At 39.7% G+C, this 20,000-nt stretch overlaps 2 protein-coding genes and 1 pseudogene across 3 annotated transcripts in view; all 3 read right to left on the reverse strand.

Annotated features, from left to right (window-relative positions):
- Positions 1-1,915, reverse strand: part of LOC106883198 (uncharacterized) — a 20,094-nt gene extending 18,179 nt beyond the window's left edge. The window contains exon 1 of the mRNA XM_014934120.3: positions 1,745-1,915. Coding sequence (XP_014789606.2) covers positions 1,745-1,754 — 10 coding nt within the window. The 5' untranslated portion in view covers positions 1,755-1,915. The remainder of the gene's footprint in view (positions 1-1,744) is intronic.
- A 1,939-nt stretch (positions 1,916-3,854) lies between these two features.
- LOC149136878 (small subunit ribosomal RNA) lies at positions 3,855-5,427 on the reverse strand (annotated as a pseudogene).
- A 2,655-nt stretch (positions 5,428-8,082) lies between these two features.
- The window catches only part of LOC106883197 (uncharacterized), a 40,755-nt gene continuing 28,837 nt past the window's right edge, over positions 8,083-20,000 (reverse strand). For both annotated transcript variants that reach the window (XM_052975736.2, XM_014934119.3), the window contains exons 2-4: positions 18,827-18,924; positions 13,337-13,450; positions 8,083-9,680 (exon numbers count right to left, since the gene is read on the reverse strand). In XM_052975736.2, coding sequence (XP_052831696.1) covers positions 9,504-9,680; positions 13,337-13,450; positions 18,827-18,924 — 389 coding nt within the window. In that variant the 3' untranslated portion in view covers positions 8,083-9,503. The remainder of the gene's footprint in view (positions 9,681-13,336; positions 13,451-18,826; positions 18,925-20,000) is intronic.

Genomic DNA, 20,000 nt, shown 5'->3' on the forward strand with positions numbered 1-20,000 from the left:
TTAAAAAGAGGTAAATATTTGAGTTCGAAATAAGGAATTATTATTAATTTGACGTCCGTACTTCTTCAGTGATGTCGCTAAAATTAATGCATAATTTTAGTACCCTCTCTGAAGTGCGGATAGTAAATTAATTTATTTGCTTATTGATACAGATACTCGAGTCTGAGGGTAACTACAAACATTATTTTTATTTTCATTCCCTTTGAAATTGCTCTTATTCGTTGTTTGGGCTTTAACTGCCCTTTCCAGCATATAAGATGTCCTGTTAAAGGTGTATAGATACGTAAATTGTTTGTACACTATTTTATATGAAAATATGTTGACTATTGACTTTATTACACATGCTGGTCATCGATATGAAAATTTCTGTAAATTTTCTACGCTTATTATATTCAAAGTGTATATATATATACATATGTACCATTGCTTTGTTGATTTGAGCAAAGCATTCGATACTGTTAATCGAAGTGCTCTGTGGTTAATTCTGGGGAAAATTGGTTGCCCAGAAAAGTTTATAAACATGGTCAAGGCTTTGCATCAGGATATGAGAGCTAGGGTTAATTTTGGTGGTAGGCTTTCTGAATCTTTTGCTGTGGAAAATGGAGTAAAGCAGGGAGACCTTGATGCACCCACCCTCTTTGCAATATACTTTGCCGTTGTGGTGTCACATTCCTTTCAAAACTCTAGATAACAATGGGTCATATATATATGTGTGTGTGTGTGTGTGTGTGTGTGTGTGTGTGTGTGTGTGTGTGTGTGTGTGTATAATGTCTGGGGAGAGTCATATTTTCTTCATGCCCTATTATCTAACACACTGACCGGTTCGATTTCCATTCCTTTATTATTTATATCTTTTGCTTCCAAATTTTCGTTGCGTCTGCAACCTTGTCAATGTATGTTGGGTCTGTTCGTTATTGGAACTTTTTTCTCCTTTTTATTCGTCTCAAAACAGGACGCAGCGGCAATAATGAATAGAGTCAACATCCCATAACAAATCTGCTAAAGTAACGAAAATTTTGGAAGAATAAATATAAATAATAAATGAGTGGAAATCGAGCCGGTGAGTGTGATAGATAATAAAGTATTATAATAAGCTATTAATAAGGTAATAAGGTATTAAGACAATATGACTCTCCCGAGACACAAATTAATTTGCTTCAGCAAACCAGTACACATAAAGAAACTTACAATGATGATAGGAAAACGAAGCGTATATAATATATATATATATATATATATATATATATATATATATATATATATATATATATATATATATATATATATATATATATATATATATATATACATATATACACACATACAGTCGTTATTATTGACCGCTAACTCACCAAGGTTTTTTATTCTGTCACTGTTTATTTCCGCGTGTTGCTTTCTGTTGAAGAGCGTAGGCTCGAAACGTAAAATACTTTCTCAGCTTCCCGAGTGTCATTCCTGCTTGTTGTATGCACTTATCTTCGTATTTTGTTTTTCTATAAATTTCAACTATATATATATATATATATATATATATATAATATACATGCACACACACACACGCACGCACACACGCACACACACACACACACACACACACACACACACACACGCAAACACACACATATAATATACATATATTCTTTAATTCTTTAATTCACTTTCATGTACTGCCTGAAGGAACCGTCAGAAACATGGCCGGGAATGTATAATGAACAATTACAAGAAGTCAATGATATGTACTTACAAATTTCCATTTTTAATCAGTAGCTGCAGTTTAGAGGAAGAAAATAAAATGGTAAGATCCAGGAAAGTTAGTAAAACTGCTTGCGTTATCCGTCACAGTATACCTATTGAACATGTACTTAGCAGTAAACTTATACCAGTGACGTGTGAGATACTTCCACCGACGTCAGAGTGAGTTTCGTTATCATGACGAAATCATTTCCTTGTTGCTCAAACCACGTCATGTATGACTAAGTTATAGACGGCAGCTTCATGTTTAACACCTACAATTCGTTTACCTTCTTGTTCTGTACATTTATTTTGGACTTATCAGGCAAGAAAGAAATGAACGTATCATATTTTATATGACCTAAATTGGCTAGAGATTGTAGGAGCACGTTCCAAAACGTTTTATATAAATTGCCTTAAAATATATATATATATATATATGATGGCCGTCCACTCGTGACCGAGGAAGACCATTGCCGACCTTCAGGAACATTGTGCGCTCTAAGACTAACTTATATTCTGAATTTGCGGCTCCGTAGGTGGCTAATGAGCCCTGCTCTTGATAAGCATACACGATTGCAAACATTGCAGATTAAGCTTTCCCCATTCAATATACGAGCCGTGCACTTTCGCGCAGCTCGCTTAAGTTCTTCATGTTGGATACGTACTTTCTCAAAAGTGTCGATCCCCTCCTTAACCTGCTTCCTCCATCCGTGGCGATGACAGGTATTGTTCTCCCAGTCAGTGTCCTGCATATCATAGGCCTTTAATGAGGACTTGACACAGTCCTTAAAGTGCAGCCTTGGTTTCTGCCGGAGTCTCCTTCCATTCACAAGTTCTCCATATAGCATCTGCTTAGGAATCCTGCTATCCTTCATTCTAATAAGGTGTCCAGTCCAACGTAACTGGTGCTTGTGCACCATCGCCTCAATACTCAAGATATCAGCTGTCCTCAGGATCTGTGTGTCTGGAATTTTTGAGGTCCAGCCAACATTGAGAATGTGCCTGAGGCACACACACACACACACACACACACACACACACACACACACACACACACACATATATATATATATATATATAGAGAGAGAGAGAGAGAGAGATAAATAGAAAGATAAATAGATGAAGAGTTGGTAAGGATATAAAATAACACCTACGTACGTTTCAATTCAGACCAATATATAATTGCAAATTCAAAGATTGGAATACATCTGAAGATTAGAATAAAATAGCATTTTGAATAATATTGAGTAAAGTTCCACCAGGGCTAGAGTGCAACCGAAATAGTTACATGTTGATGGATTTGAATTTATTAATACGCTAAGAAAATTAAGAAATATATATTGTTATACCGTGTATAGTTTTTAAAAAACGATATTAAAAACTAAAATTATAGTATTGGGATAAAAAATAAAAATAAACTACAAATAATTAATATACATGATGCAATAAAATAAAAAATAAAAACCATTAAATCTGTAAGTTTGTATTAGTTTACATAATCAATGTATATTACTGCCTCTTTTACTATCTTTCATTCTCTTTTACTAATACAGTTCTATATTTAAGAGAGGAGGAATTATGTACATTATTTACATTATTTACATTTGACGGATATTTGTCCTCATTTTGTTTGTTGGTAACACAACGTTTCGGCTGATATACTCTCCAGCCTTCATCAGGTGTCTTGGTGAAATTTCGAACCTGGGTTCTGATTCCTAAGGTATTTTTCGATGTTATTATTATTATTATTATTATTATTATTATTATTATTATTATTATAAGATCAAGAAAAGGCAGGAAGATTGTGAGAAAATATGGACTCTCAACGACGGCGAGGGCGGCAGGCAGGCAGAAGAGTGCGCACGAACGGCGGAGGGTGCGTTCCCTGCTGCTGCAGCTGTCGGCGCTCCGAAGCGTGTCGCAGCGATAACGGTCTGGCATTGCAAGAGACGGAGGATCGAGTGGCGCGCGCTCGCTAGTCGGGCCGGAAGCAGAAGCAGCGAGAACGAAAGGCGAGCTGTTCCCGTCGCTTACGGCCGCTTCCCCGGCGCGCGCCCTTTCCTGTGACTCTCGACTCCTCGCCGCTGCCGGCTTCAGCAGCGGCGGACGGCTTTTTCGTGTCGTGACCGTCTCTCGACCGGACGGGGCTCCGACTTTCGCTCTTGATCGAGGAAAACGTGCTTGCCACACGCCGTCGCTGCAGTGCGTCTTGCGACGATCCAAGAATTTCACCTCTAACGTCGCAATACGAGTGGCCCCGATCGCTCCCTTCGATCATTGCCTCGTCGTGAACGGAGACCGACGGATGACGCGCGGACGAGGCCATTTTCCATCATTCCATGCTTTTCGTATGCAAGCCGGCGGGGTCGCTCTGAGCACTCTAATTTTTTCCCAGTGAATGTACCGGCCGCCTCGAACACTCGGCGAAGAGCACCCTCGGAGGAACCGTGCGGTCCGAAACGACCGGGAGGTGGACGCGCTACCGCAACACGTGCGAACGGCGACGCCCTGGGCGGTGCCCGCCCCGTTTGTTTCCCCCCAGCGGGCGAACCGGCGGCGGCAGCGGCGACGGCGACGCCGGTGAAGGCGAAGCCGAACGCTCGCATGCCGACCGGACGGGGCGAAGCGGAGGCGGAGACGGGCTGCCGGAGCGGCCGACGCAGCGACGATGAGCGCAGAGCTCCGCGGCCCGACCGCGCACGCACCGGCGAATAGGGCCGGAAGTGCGAACGGACGACAGAAGCGGACGCGCGCCTCGCGCGCCCGCGACGGCGCCGTGGCCCCGAACGTGCTGGGGCACGTTTTCGAGACCCGAATTCCGACTACGAGCTTTTCAAACGTAACAATTTTAATATATGCTACCGGAGCTGGAATTATCGCGGCTGCTGGCACCAGACTTGCCCTCCGGTCGATACTCGTTAACGGATTTGAAGTGTACTCATTCCGATCGTGGGGCCTCGACAGATTCCCGCGTCGTTATTTTTCGTCACTACCTCCCCGTGCCGGGAGTGGGTAATTTGCGCGCCTGCTGCCTTCCTTGGATGTGGTAGGCGTTTCGCATCCTCCCTCTCCAGAATCGAACCCTGATTCCCCGTTACCCGTTGCCACCACGGTCGGCACTTACCGGGCCGTGGACAGTTGATAGGGCGGACTCACGGGGGACCCGTCGCGCGAAGGCTAGTCGATACTAGCCCGTGCGATCGTACTGACAGTTATCCAGAGTCACCAAAATCGAAGGGGCGTGAAACCACCGCACGCCTCGACCCGCTCGCGGAGCGCGGCGGCTGCTGCGACGGCCCGTACCCATCGGTCTCAGTCTAATATTTGCGCCGCGACCAATGCGGAAGGTCGACCGTATTATCGCAACCGGCGGGAACTGGCGCGCAGCCCCGGACCCGGCCGAGCGGGCGCCGGCGGCGACCGGCGGCGACGCCGAGCGCGCGGAGGCGGCTGCCGGAAGCGGTTTTCGGCCCGACGCCCGGGTGCGACCTGCGATCGCGGCTTCGGTTGCATGTATCAGCTCTAGAATTGCCACAGTTATCCACTCTCCTCGCGGTGAGGAATACGGGACCGAGGATTAGGTCCGGTTCCTGAGCCATTCGCGGTTTCACCATTCGTTTACGGCATGAACTTACACTTGCATGGCTTAAGTTTTGAGACAAGCATATGACTACTGGCAGGATTAACCAGATATCGTCGTCGTCGTCGCTGTAGTAGCGTCTCCGTCGCGTCGATCGGCGAGCGGAAGGCGGAAGGCGGTCGAGAAAGGCCCGCTGCCATCGCCGCCGCCGCCGCGCGCGGAGAGCAAACGTGCGAGGAGGAGACTGAATCGCGGCTGCCGCCGAGTCGAGCGGACGAGGCTTCGGCGGCGGCCGTTCGTACGTACGCACGCGTCCTAATCCGCCACTCTGCGGTAGCAGCGGAGAAGCGCGCTGGATGAAAGAAAAAGAGTTCGCCGAGTAGAAACGGTTTGCGATCCGGTGCGGGTCGAAGAAGCGAGGCGGTTTCTGGCTGCCGCCGCGCGAGACACGGAAACGGACGGTCGGACGAGAGGAGAAGAGGACGACGCGCGGCCGAAGTGCAGTGAGTAGGCGGGGACAGCTGCTTTCCTTTCTTCTGCTACGACGGTCGCCTCCGCCGACGACGCCGACCGAGCGCGCGGCTGCTCCGAAACGATTGCGACAGACTGCTGCTGCTGCTGCAGCATGGGCTGCGGTCAACGAGAAGCGTGTGTGCGATGTTTTCGACTGGGAGAGCTTTGAAATAGAATGAGAGGAAGAATATCCTTGTATGTTTCTCTTTCTGTGTGTGTGTGTGTGTGTGTGTGTGTGTTTGTATGTGTGTGTGTTGTAGGAGAGAGCAAAATTCATTGACACTTTGAGGGGTTTGATATTGCCATTGTTGTCACCAAGTCTTCAGCTGTTGATTCTGTTGGCGCTACTTCTACTTTTGAATTTGTAGCTGCTGTTGCTTATTTTATTCTTTGTCGCTATACACTGCTTTATTATTTCTGTTATATTCTCTGTGGAGGCGCAATGGCCCAGTGGTTAGGGCAGCGGACTCGCGGTCATAGAATCGCGGTTTCGATTCCCAGTCCGGGCGTTGTGAGTGTTTATTGAGCGAAAGCACCTAAAAGCTCCACGAGGCTCCGGCAGGGGATGGTGGCGAATCCTGCTGTACTCTTTCACCACAACTTTCTCTCATTCTTTCTTCCTGTTTCTGTTGTGCCTGTAATTCAAAGGGTCAGCCTTGTCACACTGTGTCACGCTGAATATCCCCGAGAACTACGTTAAGGGTACACGTGTCTGTGGAGTGCTCAGCCACTTGCACGTTAATTTCACGAGCAGGCTGTTCCGTTGATCGGATCAACTGGAACCCTCGACGCCGTAAGTGACGGAGTGCCAACAACATATTCTCTGTAGTTCCTGTTACCACTAAGTACTGCAGCAGTGGTAATGGTGACACAAGGGCTCTGCATTTTGCTTTTTCTTTTATAACTGGTGTAGTTAATGTTGGTATTTTTGTTATTGACACCACAAACCATTGCAGTGGAGGTGATGGAGTTTGAGAGATTTTTGTCATTTTCTCCTTGTCCTGCCCGGTGTGGTAGTAGTAGTAGTAGTAGTAGTAGTAGATCCAGTTTGAACTTCCTTACAAAAGTACCACATTTGTAGAGGCCATTCGTCATGAAATTACTAAAAACTGGATGCTTAAGGCTCGTTGAAAATCCCGTGAGGTGTAAGAAGATTCATTCAATCTGGTAGAAGAGAAAAATATTTGCAATTGATTTCATGAATGATACACAGGAAGAACAACCTGAGGGAAGTGTAGCAATTGTTGTTACCTCAATTGGCTGAATAATTGTCTGAAAGTTGGGAACAGAAACCTCTGCATGGCAAATAAGAAACCTTTGCATGGCCCGTAGCAAATAAGCTGCTGTTGACTAGAAGCTATCTATAGCTACAAAACTCAGGCTAAAGGCTGAAAGCAAATGTTTCTTCTTAGATACTCAAGATTAAATCTTATTGAACTGGAACTACCAAAACAATATGAGGGAAAAAATGAAGTTGATCCAAAGTGCCGATTCTGTAATGATGAGATTGAAAAAGTGGATCACTTAATGTCTGGATGTAAAGTTTTAGCATTAGTAGAGAATAAATCAAGACATTGACAGAGTTAGCTAATATCTACACTGGTTATTATATTGCCATTTAAAAAATAAAACTTGACAAGTGGTATGGGAGGAAATAAAACGCTTCTTTGAAACTTTCCCGTTCATACAAACACAACAATCAAAACTAATAAACCGAATATTGTTGGAAAAGACCAAAAGGATAAAGTTTATTTATTGATTGATATGAGTATCCCCTGTGATCATAGTACTGCGGCAAAAGAATTTGACAAGCTCAGAAAATATGAAGATTTGTCCATTGATAATAAAAAAAAAAGAATCTGGCATCTCAATGCGTTTACAATACCAGTGATTGTAGCAGCACTAGAAATGATCGGACAAGGAACTGAAAATTATGGGAGAAAGTTCCCTGGCTTACTGTCCATGCAAGAAGAGCAAGATACGTCATAAGCATTGTAGAGAGCATTGCCGCTGTATGAACGATAACTTTGCATGTATATATACATATATTTTTACACAATTTAATTTGGTTTTGTAAATGAATAATCTAGTGTGTTTATCTTAATGGCATATCAATGTAGACAGTATGACATAGGAGCCAGAAAGTTAGTCGGCAAGAAATGGAAACAAAGTCTGAAGAAGAAGGAAAAAAATAATTTTAGTAAAGATACAAGTCTTTATTCAAAATCCTAATCTCATAGAAAACCGCAACATAATTTTTGGTAAAGAAAATAATGTTTTATTTCACTGAATGTTAATTACATATAATATAGAAGTTGACATATTGATGTGTTTACAGATATTATGCAGTTATCGTTTTGTTAAAAACTGCATTAGTCGAAATACAGAATCATCTTTATGAGAGGAACTACTTTCAAATGTGGTTTTAAAAACAAATGACATATGCAAAATTTCGATTCAAACGGCAAATGAAATTAAAATACAATAATTTGTATGTTTGTTGTGAATTCAATTTCCTATTCTGTGTCACGATCAGAAGAAATATCAAATTCCTTAGTAATCCAGATATTTTTTAATGAAAGCAATGAGAAATATTCCTCAAGATTTAACAATTGGTTAACAATTGGACACAGTTTTCCCTATTAAACATCATAACAACCATTGCGTAGGATGGCAGAATCGTTAGTCCACTGGATAAAATGTTTACTAGTATTTCGTCCGTCAATCAATTGTGAGTTCACATTCCTTTGAGATCGATTTTGCCTTTCATTCTTTTGGAGTCAATAAAAGAAACACCAGTTGAGCATTGGAGGTGGATGCAACCTATTTACATCGCCCCTAAAACTGCTGGCCTTGTGTCAAAATTTGAGACCAATATCTGATTGGAGGTTTCATTATTAACCATTATAGCAACCATTATCTAAAATACTATTAAAACAGCAAAACGTCAGATCCGTTAGAACGGCGGACAAAATGCCTAGTGGCCTTTCGTCTGTCTTTATATTCTGAGTTCAAATTCCGCCAGGGTCAACTACACCTTTCATCCCTCCGCGGGGATGAAATAAGTGCCGTTAGAGCAATGGCAATGATTTAATCGACTACCTCCCTCCCCCAAAATTTCAGGCCTTGTGCCTATAGTAGAAAGTATTATCTAAGATATTGCGTGGACATGTATAGAGAGATTTGTGAAAGTATTGTGTAACTGGTTTTGTAATTGTGTGTGTAATTAATGTCTAGTTCGTGCTAAACTAAGTTAGTTGGATGTAACTGATTTCAGGCAATGTTTTGGAAAAGAAGAAACATTTTAAAAATATGTTTTGCTTAACAACTGTGTTTTAAAATAATTTTAAACTTTATTCCTGAGAATGCTATAAAGGACGTGTAAAATGAGTGTAACATCATCTAATGCTGAGTGATTAAAATGAATGGATGGAATGATACAAAAGGAATAAGATAATCTGTAGATTTGCATGGTATTAATTCTTTATTGATTCTAGCGATTAGACTGAGGACGTAGAATTCACTGCTTAGAATTTATATCATTGTTTCATATTTAAAATAATATTACGTATTATGAAATGTATCATTTGTTGATAACTTTAAACACTTTTCTTAAGAATATTTTACATGATTAGAGTTAAACATAAAGAAAAGAGAAGAGAAAAGTGATAACACATTATTTGCCATAGTAATAAGTGACTTCATAACCGTTATTCGTTAGGTAAACAGAAAGTCCAATAATAATTCCAAGAGCAATAATACCAACGACAATTGATACAATAATGTTTATTTTTGCTTTTTCGTTAGCTTTTAGTGCACCTTCTCTATCTCCTTGTTGGGCCAATCTGTTTGCCTAGAAGATAAAATAAAAGTTAATTTATATTTGAAATATGTTAACAAAACTCAATACCTACAAATATATTGTCGTATATTTTCAACTGATATAAGTTACATGATGTAAAAGTTAAACATGAAATTTCACCCTAAACTTTAGAATCATAGAAAATAATTTATCAGGATGTTTCTATGGAAATTACCTGCCAGTGTTCATGCTAGCTTGAGATCAGTAATAATACTTTTCTTTATTTCAAGACTCAGTACAATACAAACCAACCATCGTGCTCTAATTCAGTATTAGTTATTAGGAGGCTGTGATGACTAAAAAGGAGGACGACAAATTGCCATGTTAAATGAAAAAAAAATGGTTTCTAAATGTTTAAAGTAGTCAAAACGTCATAGTGAAGCATGACAAAACAGAATACAGAATACAGAATAGAATTTTCATCACACAGCATTTGTCAGTTTAAGAATCATTGCTTTTATATTTAAGAACCATTGCCATTATATTTTATCAAAATTGAAAATTGTCTTGTTATATCAGCCAATTGATATACTGTGAGAACGATTACTGTGTTAGAGCGATTACATGTGAACTGTATTGATAGAAAGTTATGGATGTGGCAGAAATATGAAAGAAGTTTAAATACGACTTCTGGTTGATTTACTTGAATTGGGCATTGTTACGCAAGATGGGGCCAGAATATATTACAGGTAACCCCAAAATACAGAACCCTTTTCATGTGATCTTATTTAAAGTGTTTTGTTTCGCTTATCCTCTACAATCTTTATCGATTAAATATTTATTGAGTCTACGGAGGAGTTCCAACCAGTTTATGATACAGCTACCTGTTAGAAATGGTAGCCAAATTCCTGAAACCAGAACCTAATACCTTAGAAATGATAGGGTACTTTGGATAATGTAATCTTAATACAACCAGAGAAAATAGCGACATCATTGATCATACATAATTTAGATAAAAAATGTTGAGCCTAACTTAAACAAAATATGCTTTAAAATAGCTACTTCCGGTAAAAATTTAACTGTTTGGCACTACATAATTATTCCACAATGCAATATATATATACATACATAAATACATACATACGTACATACATACATACATACATACATACATACATATATATATATATATATATATATATATATATATATATATATATATATATATATATATATATATATATACATATATATATATATATATACAGAGAGAGAGAGAGAGAGAGAGAGAGAGAGAGAGAGAGAGAGAGAGAGAGAGTGACCCAGTGGATGACATTAGGTAATCCAAACGGTGAATGTGCTTTGATCGATATACTGATAGACATATACCCAAATTTCAAGTAGTTACATACATACATACATACATACATACATACGTACATACATATATATATATATATATATATGTATGTATGCATATATGTATATATGTGTGTGTATTTATATGTATGTACGGATGTATGCATGTATGTATGTGTGAGTGTGTGTGTATGTGTGTGTACGGACGATGTTTGACTTGTTCGTCTGTTGACCTGGGGTCTAGCGAGAGGTTATCAGCGATGGTAGAAGTCGAGGTAGGTGAATTCATGTACTATTTCCGGCTTGATGTTTTGATGGTGATGGTGGGGAGGGGGTGCTCGACATCTTTGCCCAGTACTTTGATTTCCTTCAAACTGATAGTTAGGCTCAATTCCTGACAGGCTTTTGAGAGTTAGTCCATGAGGTACTGAATTTTCTCCCCAGAATGCGCTGTCAGTGCTGCGTCGTCTGTGAGCAGCATCTCTCTGATGAGTACCTGGCGCACGCTGGATTATACTTCCAGCCTCGACAGACTAAAAAGTTTACCGTCTGATCTGGCGTGAAGGTAAACATCATCAGTTGATGTCCCAAATGCATGTTTCAGCATGACTGCAAAGAAGCCAAACAGTGTGGGGGCACGCACGCACGCATCCCTGCTTCACGCAGCTACGAATGTTGAATGCCTCCGAAGAAGAGCCATGAAATTGAACGACGTATTTCATATCCGAGTGAAATGATTGGACAAACTTGAGGAGTCCTGGAGTACAGCTAAGACTAGATTTTGAACAGGCCATCTCTACTGACTAGATCAAAACCTTTTGTGAATTCGATGAAGGCGATGAAGAAAAGTTGCCTTTCCTCTCAGCACTTCTGTAGCAGTCGATGGTAGAGCATTCTGATCTCAAATCGCACTGAGATTCTGAGTATATTCTGTCAGTGATTTTCCCTAATTGTTTAAGTAGTCGCGCGCAAAGACGTTCCCGACGATGCTTAACAACGTGTTTGCCTTGGTATTTTTGCAGTCGATTTTGTCGCCTTATATATGGTGACAATGTTGCTGTTCTGTCGTGTCATGCGGGAGTAGTGATCAGCTCCCACTTTGGCGTTGCAGTCACCAAGTAGCACCAGCTTTTCTCCATTTGGGATCGCCTGCATTTTTCTTCAGAGCTGATCTTATCCTTGGTGTCTTGTGTTGAATAGAGGTTTGGTGTATAAGTACTGATAGCGTTGACAGGCTCATCAGAAGTTTTCAATCGGAGCGAGAGTATCCGCTGTAAAACGCCGCTGCTGAGTTCTATCAACTTCAGCAGAGAGTTCCTCGCGGCAAACCGACACCATGCTCTCTAACTTCATCTCTGTCTTTCTCTTGTCACAAAAAGTATACTCTCTTTTACAAATCTGAATCTAGGAGCCTCGTTTCCTGGAGTGCTGCACTGTTCCGTTGGAGTCGTAGCAGTTGGTTGTTGATCATTGCTGTCTGACGTGTGTCGTCGATCATTTGAATGTCCTCTGGCAAACCAGTTGTCATGATACTTATATCCCAACACCCGAGTCTCTATGCTGTTTTTATGCGTTGTTTCTTTGCTTGCCTGTTCGTTTTCTTGGTGCAATGTTTGCAGCCCACATTTGTTAGGCTCATAAAGTGAGTATGGGAAAACAGAAAACTGGTTACAATCATCAAGATTATTATCTATTAAGCGTGCGTTCTTAGTACGTTACTTTATGGCAGTGCGACATGGAGCCACTACTCCAGAAACGGGCCGCGTCTAAACATCTTCTACCTTCGTAATTTGAGACGAATTTTGGATATTTGTCAGCAGAGTGGTATATTTATCGAAGTGTACAGTGTTACCTATCACTCCGTTAAACCCCAGTGCGAAACTGATCGGTAAGATCGGCCGTAATGGATATAATACTGTAGACTTCGATTAATATATATGTATATGTATATATATATATATATATATATATATATATATATATATATATATATATATATATGTGTGTGTGTGTGTGTGTGTGTGTGTGTGTGTGTGTGTGTGTATGAATGAGTAACAAAAAGTTACAAGTGTCAATGCCTTATTCGAGAGAATCTATAGCAGTCAGTCTGTGACCACAAAATACGTACAGTACGCTTGAATTCCCAAATCTTGGCATGATACTTTAATACCAAATATACTCAATAATTTGCTTTATACAATATAATATTAATAAATTAGGTAACTTATGAAACACATGACTTTTACTAGTCATTTACATTATCCTTTGTACCAAAATTTGAATATTTATGGGTAAAATATACGGATATGAATATAATTTCTTTCAAGGAATGTTCATATTATACTTACCTTGCTGCTGTATAAAATAGCCACGGCGCCTGGTATTATAGCGCAGCATAAGAGGGAAAAGATAGCTAAAGGCATCAAATTAGAAATGATAACTGGAGGAGCCCTTTGCTGTACCTGAAAACAAAATAAACCAGAAAAATAGCATTATCATAAAGGTTGGTGGTAATGATGACAACGATGATAAGATAACGATAACGAATAATAATAATAATAATAATAATAATAATAATAATAATAATAATAATAATAATAATCATAATAATAATAATAATAATAATAATAATAATAATAATAATAATAAATAGACATTACTGCAGCACCAACAGCAGAAGAACTGGAAGAATTCTGGAAACAAATATGGTCGGTGGAGCAACAACCCCAGAAAAGGACCATTAAAACAACGAACTTAGCACCTGAGCAACTCTGGACTCCTCTAACAACTGAGGAGGTCACCCAGGCACTGCAAAGACTAAGCAACTGGAAGGCACCTGGGCACAACAAGATCCCCAACTTCTGGTTAAAATACCTGACAGGAATGCACAAAAAGCTGGCTGAAAACTTTAACAACATACTAGCAGAGCCAGAGACAATGCCTGAATGGCTCACGAAAGGGAAAACCATCTTAATTCCCAAATCCACGGAAACGGAGAAACCACAAAACTACAGGCCTATAACCTGTCTCCCTACGATCTACAAAGCCTTTACTGCAATGATATCGCAGAGATTGAGTAAGCACCTGGAAAATAACAACCTGTTTCCAGAAGAGCAGAAGGGATGCTGCAAGGGCTCATACGGCTGTAAAGATCAATTATTGATCAATAATGCCATAACTGAAGACAGCCGCAGAAAGAAGAAAGGCCTCAGTATGGCCTGGATCGACTACCGAAAGGCTTTCGACAGTGTTCCCCACACGTGGATTCTCAAAACACTAGCCATAAACAAGGTGGCACCAATTATTATAAAATTCATAAGGCACTCTATGAATAAATGGCAGACAGTGCTACAGCTCCAAACAAAAGAGGGACTTGTGAAAATGAAAGCCATCGCCATTAGAAGAGGAATATTCCAGGGAGACACGGTCTCTCCACTCCTGTTCTGCCTGATACTCACACCTTTAACTGAATTGCTAAATAGAACTGGATGTGGATACAAATGTTACGGCAAAACAGTCAGCCACCTTCTATATATGGATGGCCTAAAATTATGCGCTAGAAATGATAAAGAGCTGGAAACACTACTACAGACAATAAATGGATTTACCAAGGAAATAGATTTGAAATTTGGATTAGAAAAATGTGCCAAAGCAACCCTGAAAAGAGGAAAATTAGTTAAGAGTAGCAACATCACACTAGATAAAGCCAATGAAATAAGAGAATTAGACGAAAGCCAGCCATACAAATATTTAGGAATCAATGAACTAGATAAGATACAACACACACAAATTAAAGAAAAAATAAAGAAAGGGTACTATAGACGAGTTAAATCAATACTAAAAACAGAGCTCAATTCTAAAAACAAGTTAATACGTATTAACACTTTAGCTGTCCCAGTTATGTTACAACTACAACATCCTTAATTGGACACTAAACGAACTATCTAAAATAGACAGGAAAAATAATGACAGGATCTAGGATGCATCAACCAAAATCTGACATAGAAAGGCTATATATACAACGTACAGAAGGTGGTAGGGGTCTTATACAGCTGGAAAACTACTATAAAATAAGCACCATAGGACTGTAACAATACCTACTTCAGAAGCAAGGAAAACTAATACAAATAGCCACAAAACACGAGCAAAACAAAAAACTGTTTTCAGTATTTAAGGAAGCTGACAAATACAAACAAGAAATCATACTACCTAACAAATACGAAGAAGAAGAAGAAGAAGAAGAAGAAGAAGAAGAAGAAGAAGAAGAAGAAGAAGAAGAAGAAGAAGAAGAAGAAGAAGAAGAAGAAGAAGAAGAAGAAGAAGAAGAAACAACAAAAGCTATAAAACAAATGAAATCCAAACTAAAACTAGAACAGCAACGGACCATGATAAAACGATGGCAAGAAAAGCCCCTACATGGTAAATACTGGGCTAAACTAAATGCAAAAGAAATAGACAGAGAAAAATCCCAGCAATGGTTGAGAAGCTCAGGACTCAAAGCAGAGACTGAAGGATTTTTAATTGCTGCACAAGACCAAAGCCTCCCCACCAGAAATTACCAAAAACATATAATGAAAAGAAACATAACAAGTAACTAGAATATGTGGAGATGGACAAGAAACAATAACTCATATTATCTCTGGCTGCCCAGTCCTGGCTAAGAAGGAATATATTCACCGACACGACAGAGCTGGGACCTATATACACTGGAAGCTATGCCAACACTATGGAATAACAACAGAAAAAAGATGGTATAAACACACGCCAGAAAAGGTCACAGAAAACGAGAAAGCAACCGTACTCTGGGATATGCTAATACACACAGATAGAGAAATTAAGGCCAATAGACCAGATATAGTTGTCAAAGATCATGAAAAAAAAAATGCTTTCTAATTGATGTATCAATACCAGCAGATGACAACGTCTGCCTAAAAGAAATGGAAAAACTTTCAAAATACAAAGACCTGAAAATAGAGGTAACTCGAATGTAGAATCTAAAAGCAGAAACAATTCCTATCATAGTAGGTGCCTTAGGTATAATAAAAAAATATTCAGACAAATACATAACAAAAACACCAGGACTTACAAATATATATAACATACAGAAAATTGCACTACAGGGCACTGCACACATCCTACGCAAAACACTTTCAATACAGTAACCATAAGAGCATCACAGCAAACCACAGCACATACCCAGGGCACACAGAGCTGCGCTCGGTAGTAAAGTGAAAGCACGTTATAAAAATAAAACTACTGAACAATAATAATAATAGTAGTAGTAGTAGTAGTAGTAGTAGTAGTAGTAGTAGTAGTAGTAGTAATAATAATAATAATAATAATAATAATAATAGTAGTAGTAGTAGTAGTAGTAGTAGTAGTAGTAGTAGTAGTAGTAATAATAATAATAATAATAATAATAATAATAATAATAATAGTAGTAGTAGTAGTAGTAGTAGTAGTAGTAGTAGTAAAGAGCAAGTGCCCTCTCCAATTCCTTCTCTCCGACTCACTGGTCACCTCTTTGAGAAGTACCATACACTCATGCCATTTTCGCAACTTTCATCCACCTTTCAATAAACTCAGTCGAGGACAGCACTTCCTTCTCCACTCTCAATTTACTTTTCAAGTGAAACTTGAAGAAATCAATGAGAGTTCTACCATAGAGGAATGTATTTGTCCTCATGCCTTTCACCCTCGCCCACCAAACGACCTCTTTTGCCACAGCCATCAGGCAAACGAAAGCTGCCTTGCCTGCGATCATCACTACAGACTCGGCCGACAAATGCATCCGTCCCGCACGTGACAGCAGTTATTTGACGCAACCGTACAAGTCAGCACTATTTGGACGCTGAACGAAGGCGTGTAGAACGGTTTCGTAACTCTGCACGTGCCTCGGACTAGCCTGTATGTTAGCAGTGCTTGTAGAGTTTATCTCGAACTGGTAGCACCCCTCGGTAGCACCACCAGGCCAAGAACATCTGAAAATTACCCATGATAGTTGCCGACCGGAATGTCCTCCGTGAGCACGTGACTACATTCTAGGTACCAGGCACCAAGCCCCGATCTTTTCTTTATCCAGGACTGCAGCTCCGTCAAGGAGACGAGCTGTGGAAAGACAATCCACATAAATGGAACCTATACACGCTCACCATCCAGAAATCGTTGCAGGTGACGTTACTTAAGAGCGTGTCTGCACATTAGGAGCCATGACATATCTAATTCGCCACTCGGAGGATGCTGGCAAAAGACTGATCACCTAAGCATTGGAACGCGTCCCTACCGCAAGAATTTATGTAAGAGACGCCCCAACCTGGTCAAGCAGTAACTGGGACAAGGCACAACAGTCAAGCGATAAATGATAACGGAGGCGATGTAAGAAATCACCACCTTTGCCTGATATTTCAGTGACAGCTTCTTCTCAGCTCATTTCTGAGTAAGACTGGCCACCCTGTTCGCCATCTCGTCCCAGTTCCTATCTACATGGACGGCTTTCAAGTAGCTATGGTCGATCCTGTCAGATGCTTTCGACTGATCCACATTGATCAGAGCACCTCCGCAGCCAACTTTGCTCCCAGCCCTCACTATCATGTATCGCGTAAGGTGGAGATTGTCGGGGGATTGCTTGGGATTGCTTGGGATTGCGCAAGTTTGAGCTTCTCCGACCTGGCACCGACGTCAAACACCAGCCTTGTGGCTAACACCTCGGACAAAATCTTAAACTTCCTAGATATATTGAAAACCAACGGGTACCCTAGATCCATTGTCAATCAGCTTAAGTACCCAAGACGACCAACACACCGAACACATTGAAAACCCAGCAACGCATACTTCCTTAAAATATCCCATATAGCGAGACGATAACTACAGCCATTCGAAGAGCCATAAGAAGAGAAGGGTTAGACAGAAAACTAGCCCACTTCGGCCCCTCTCTGAGAAGGCACGAACAAGAGACAACAATCAATGCACACTAACAAACTTCCCCATCCGTGACACAGCTTAATGCCAACGAGTAAATGTTATGTATAGAATACAATGTAACAAATGCAACAAGTTCTATATGGGTAGCGCAACAGGACCGTTACACGTCCGCATCAAAGACCATCTGAACACGAGAGCCCCCTCCTTCAGAAAATATCTAGACAGATGCCGGAACACCGACAAAAGCATAACAGTCACAATTGAGGGCAATGAAAGAAATTTGGGTAATTTAAGAATTAAGGAAGCTATACTAATACACAGACTAGACCCCGAAATTAACAACAGGCTGGAGGTTAGTAAACCATATATTATTTAGCTACATCTTGTTGTATGTAGATTCATTTTTGATAACATGCTCATGTATTGTTTATAACAAAAACAAGAGGGAAAAAAGAGAAGGGAAAAAAGAGAAGCTGCACGTATAACACATAATTTAGAAGCAGCGCTAAGGATGTGCCAGCACACACGAGATTGAGACATGGCCGACGTTCAAGGCTGATTATATATATATATACATATATATATATATATGTGTGTGTGTGTGTGTGTGTGTGTGTGTGTGTGTGTGTGTGTGTGTATGCATGTATGTACATATATCCTTTATGTCAGGTCCGTTGATAGCTCCTGTTATTATTGAAGTCCTGTGCAATCTGTCAGCGATTCGAGAAATACAAATTTATTAATTAAATATTATACTAAAATATGTATCGTATTCTAAAACATGATATGTTTGAACAAAATCTCTTCACTGTGGTCTCCTAGCATAGTCGCAATTTAATGATTAAAATCAGCAACTCATCAGGATATTTGGGTGTAGAACAGTAAAAATCAAAGTGAAAAGAACAATATTTACTTACAATAACATTGCTCTGGTTTGGCTGATATTGCACTACATGCGATGGTAAAGGGTATGCAGTGTTTATAAAGACTGGAGGTTGTTGTGTTCCATGTTCATCTGTAAAAAGAAATTAAATTAAAGAAAGAATATTTCATACTGTACTTTCCTTGTAAATTTCATTAATCAGCAAATGTTATATGCTGTTCGATGGCTTAAAATGTTGTCATGAATATTTGATTATCATCGAGAAAAAAAAAAAAGAAAAAGAATGAATATCAACAATTTTTATTTTTACTGTTATTCTTATATTTGTTTGCGGACAAGTTCGAGGACCACCTTAATGGATTTTAGTTGTAGACATCGACCCCAGAAATTATTCATAGTAAGCCTAGTATTTATTCCATGTTTCTCTTTTGTCAAACAGTTAAGTTACGGGGACAGAAATTCACCAAAATAAATGAATAAAATAAGAGATCTTTAAATAAATCGTCTCTAATGTGGACTAACCATGTATGAGTGTGAGTGAGCTTGGCCACTGGAAATGAAAATTTTTATTAATTTCCATTTCCCTTTGATATAATTAAGTATTATAAGTTTTTGGTTAATTTTCGAATTTTATAAGTTGGCATTTTTTATTGCCGACGAGGAGCTGCGCCTGCCCAGTAGATCTGAAGAATAAGGATGTATAAACGAGAGGCATAGAATTGATTGCCTCGTGTTTATATATTGTAGTCTTAGGTGTACCTGTTGAAAACAACTTCACCTAGCAAAATGTCTTATCTGCTAAACTAAAGTCAGAAACCAATTGATCCAGGGAAAGAGATGGTAAAAGTTTTTATTTTTCATTTCGTTCCTTTCGGGATTTTATCCCTAATTTTGTGGTTCTAGAACCTAGATGTTCTTTCTTGCGTAAGGAATCCCATGAGTGGATTCCTCTTATGCGTTTAAATATACACTGTACTGACTAAACTTTTAAACGGTAGGCCACTGGAAATGAAAAGTTTTATTAATTTCCATTTCCCTTTAGTATGAGTGTGATAAACGATAGTGTATTATAATAAGATATTATAAGATAATAAGGTATTACTCAGGTAATGAGGTATTAAAACAATATGATTCTCCTGAAACACAATATAATTTACTTCAGAAAACCAATTCACATAAAGAAGCTTACAACCTGGAGAAGAAAACGA

Source organism: Octopus bimaculoides, chromosome 2, assembly GCF_046866305.1.
Source record: "Octopus bimaculoides isolate indiv1 chromosome 2, ASM4686630v1, whole genome shotgun sequence".
NCBI lineage: Eukaryota > Metazoa > Mollusca > Cephalopoda > Octopoda > Octopodidae > Octopus > Octopus bimaculoides.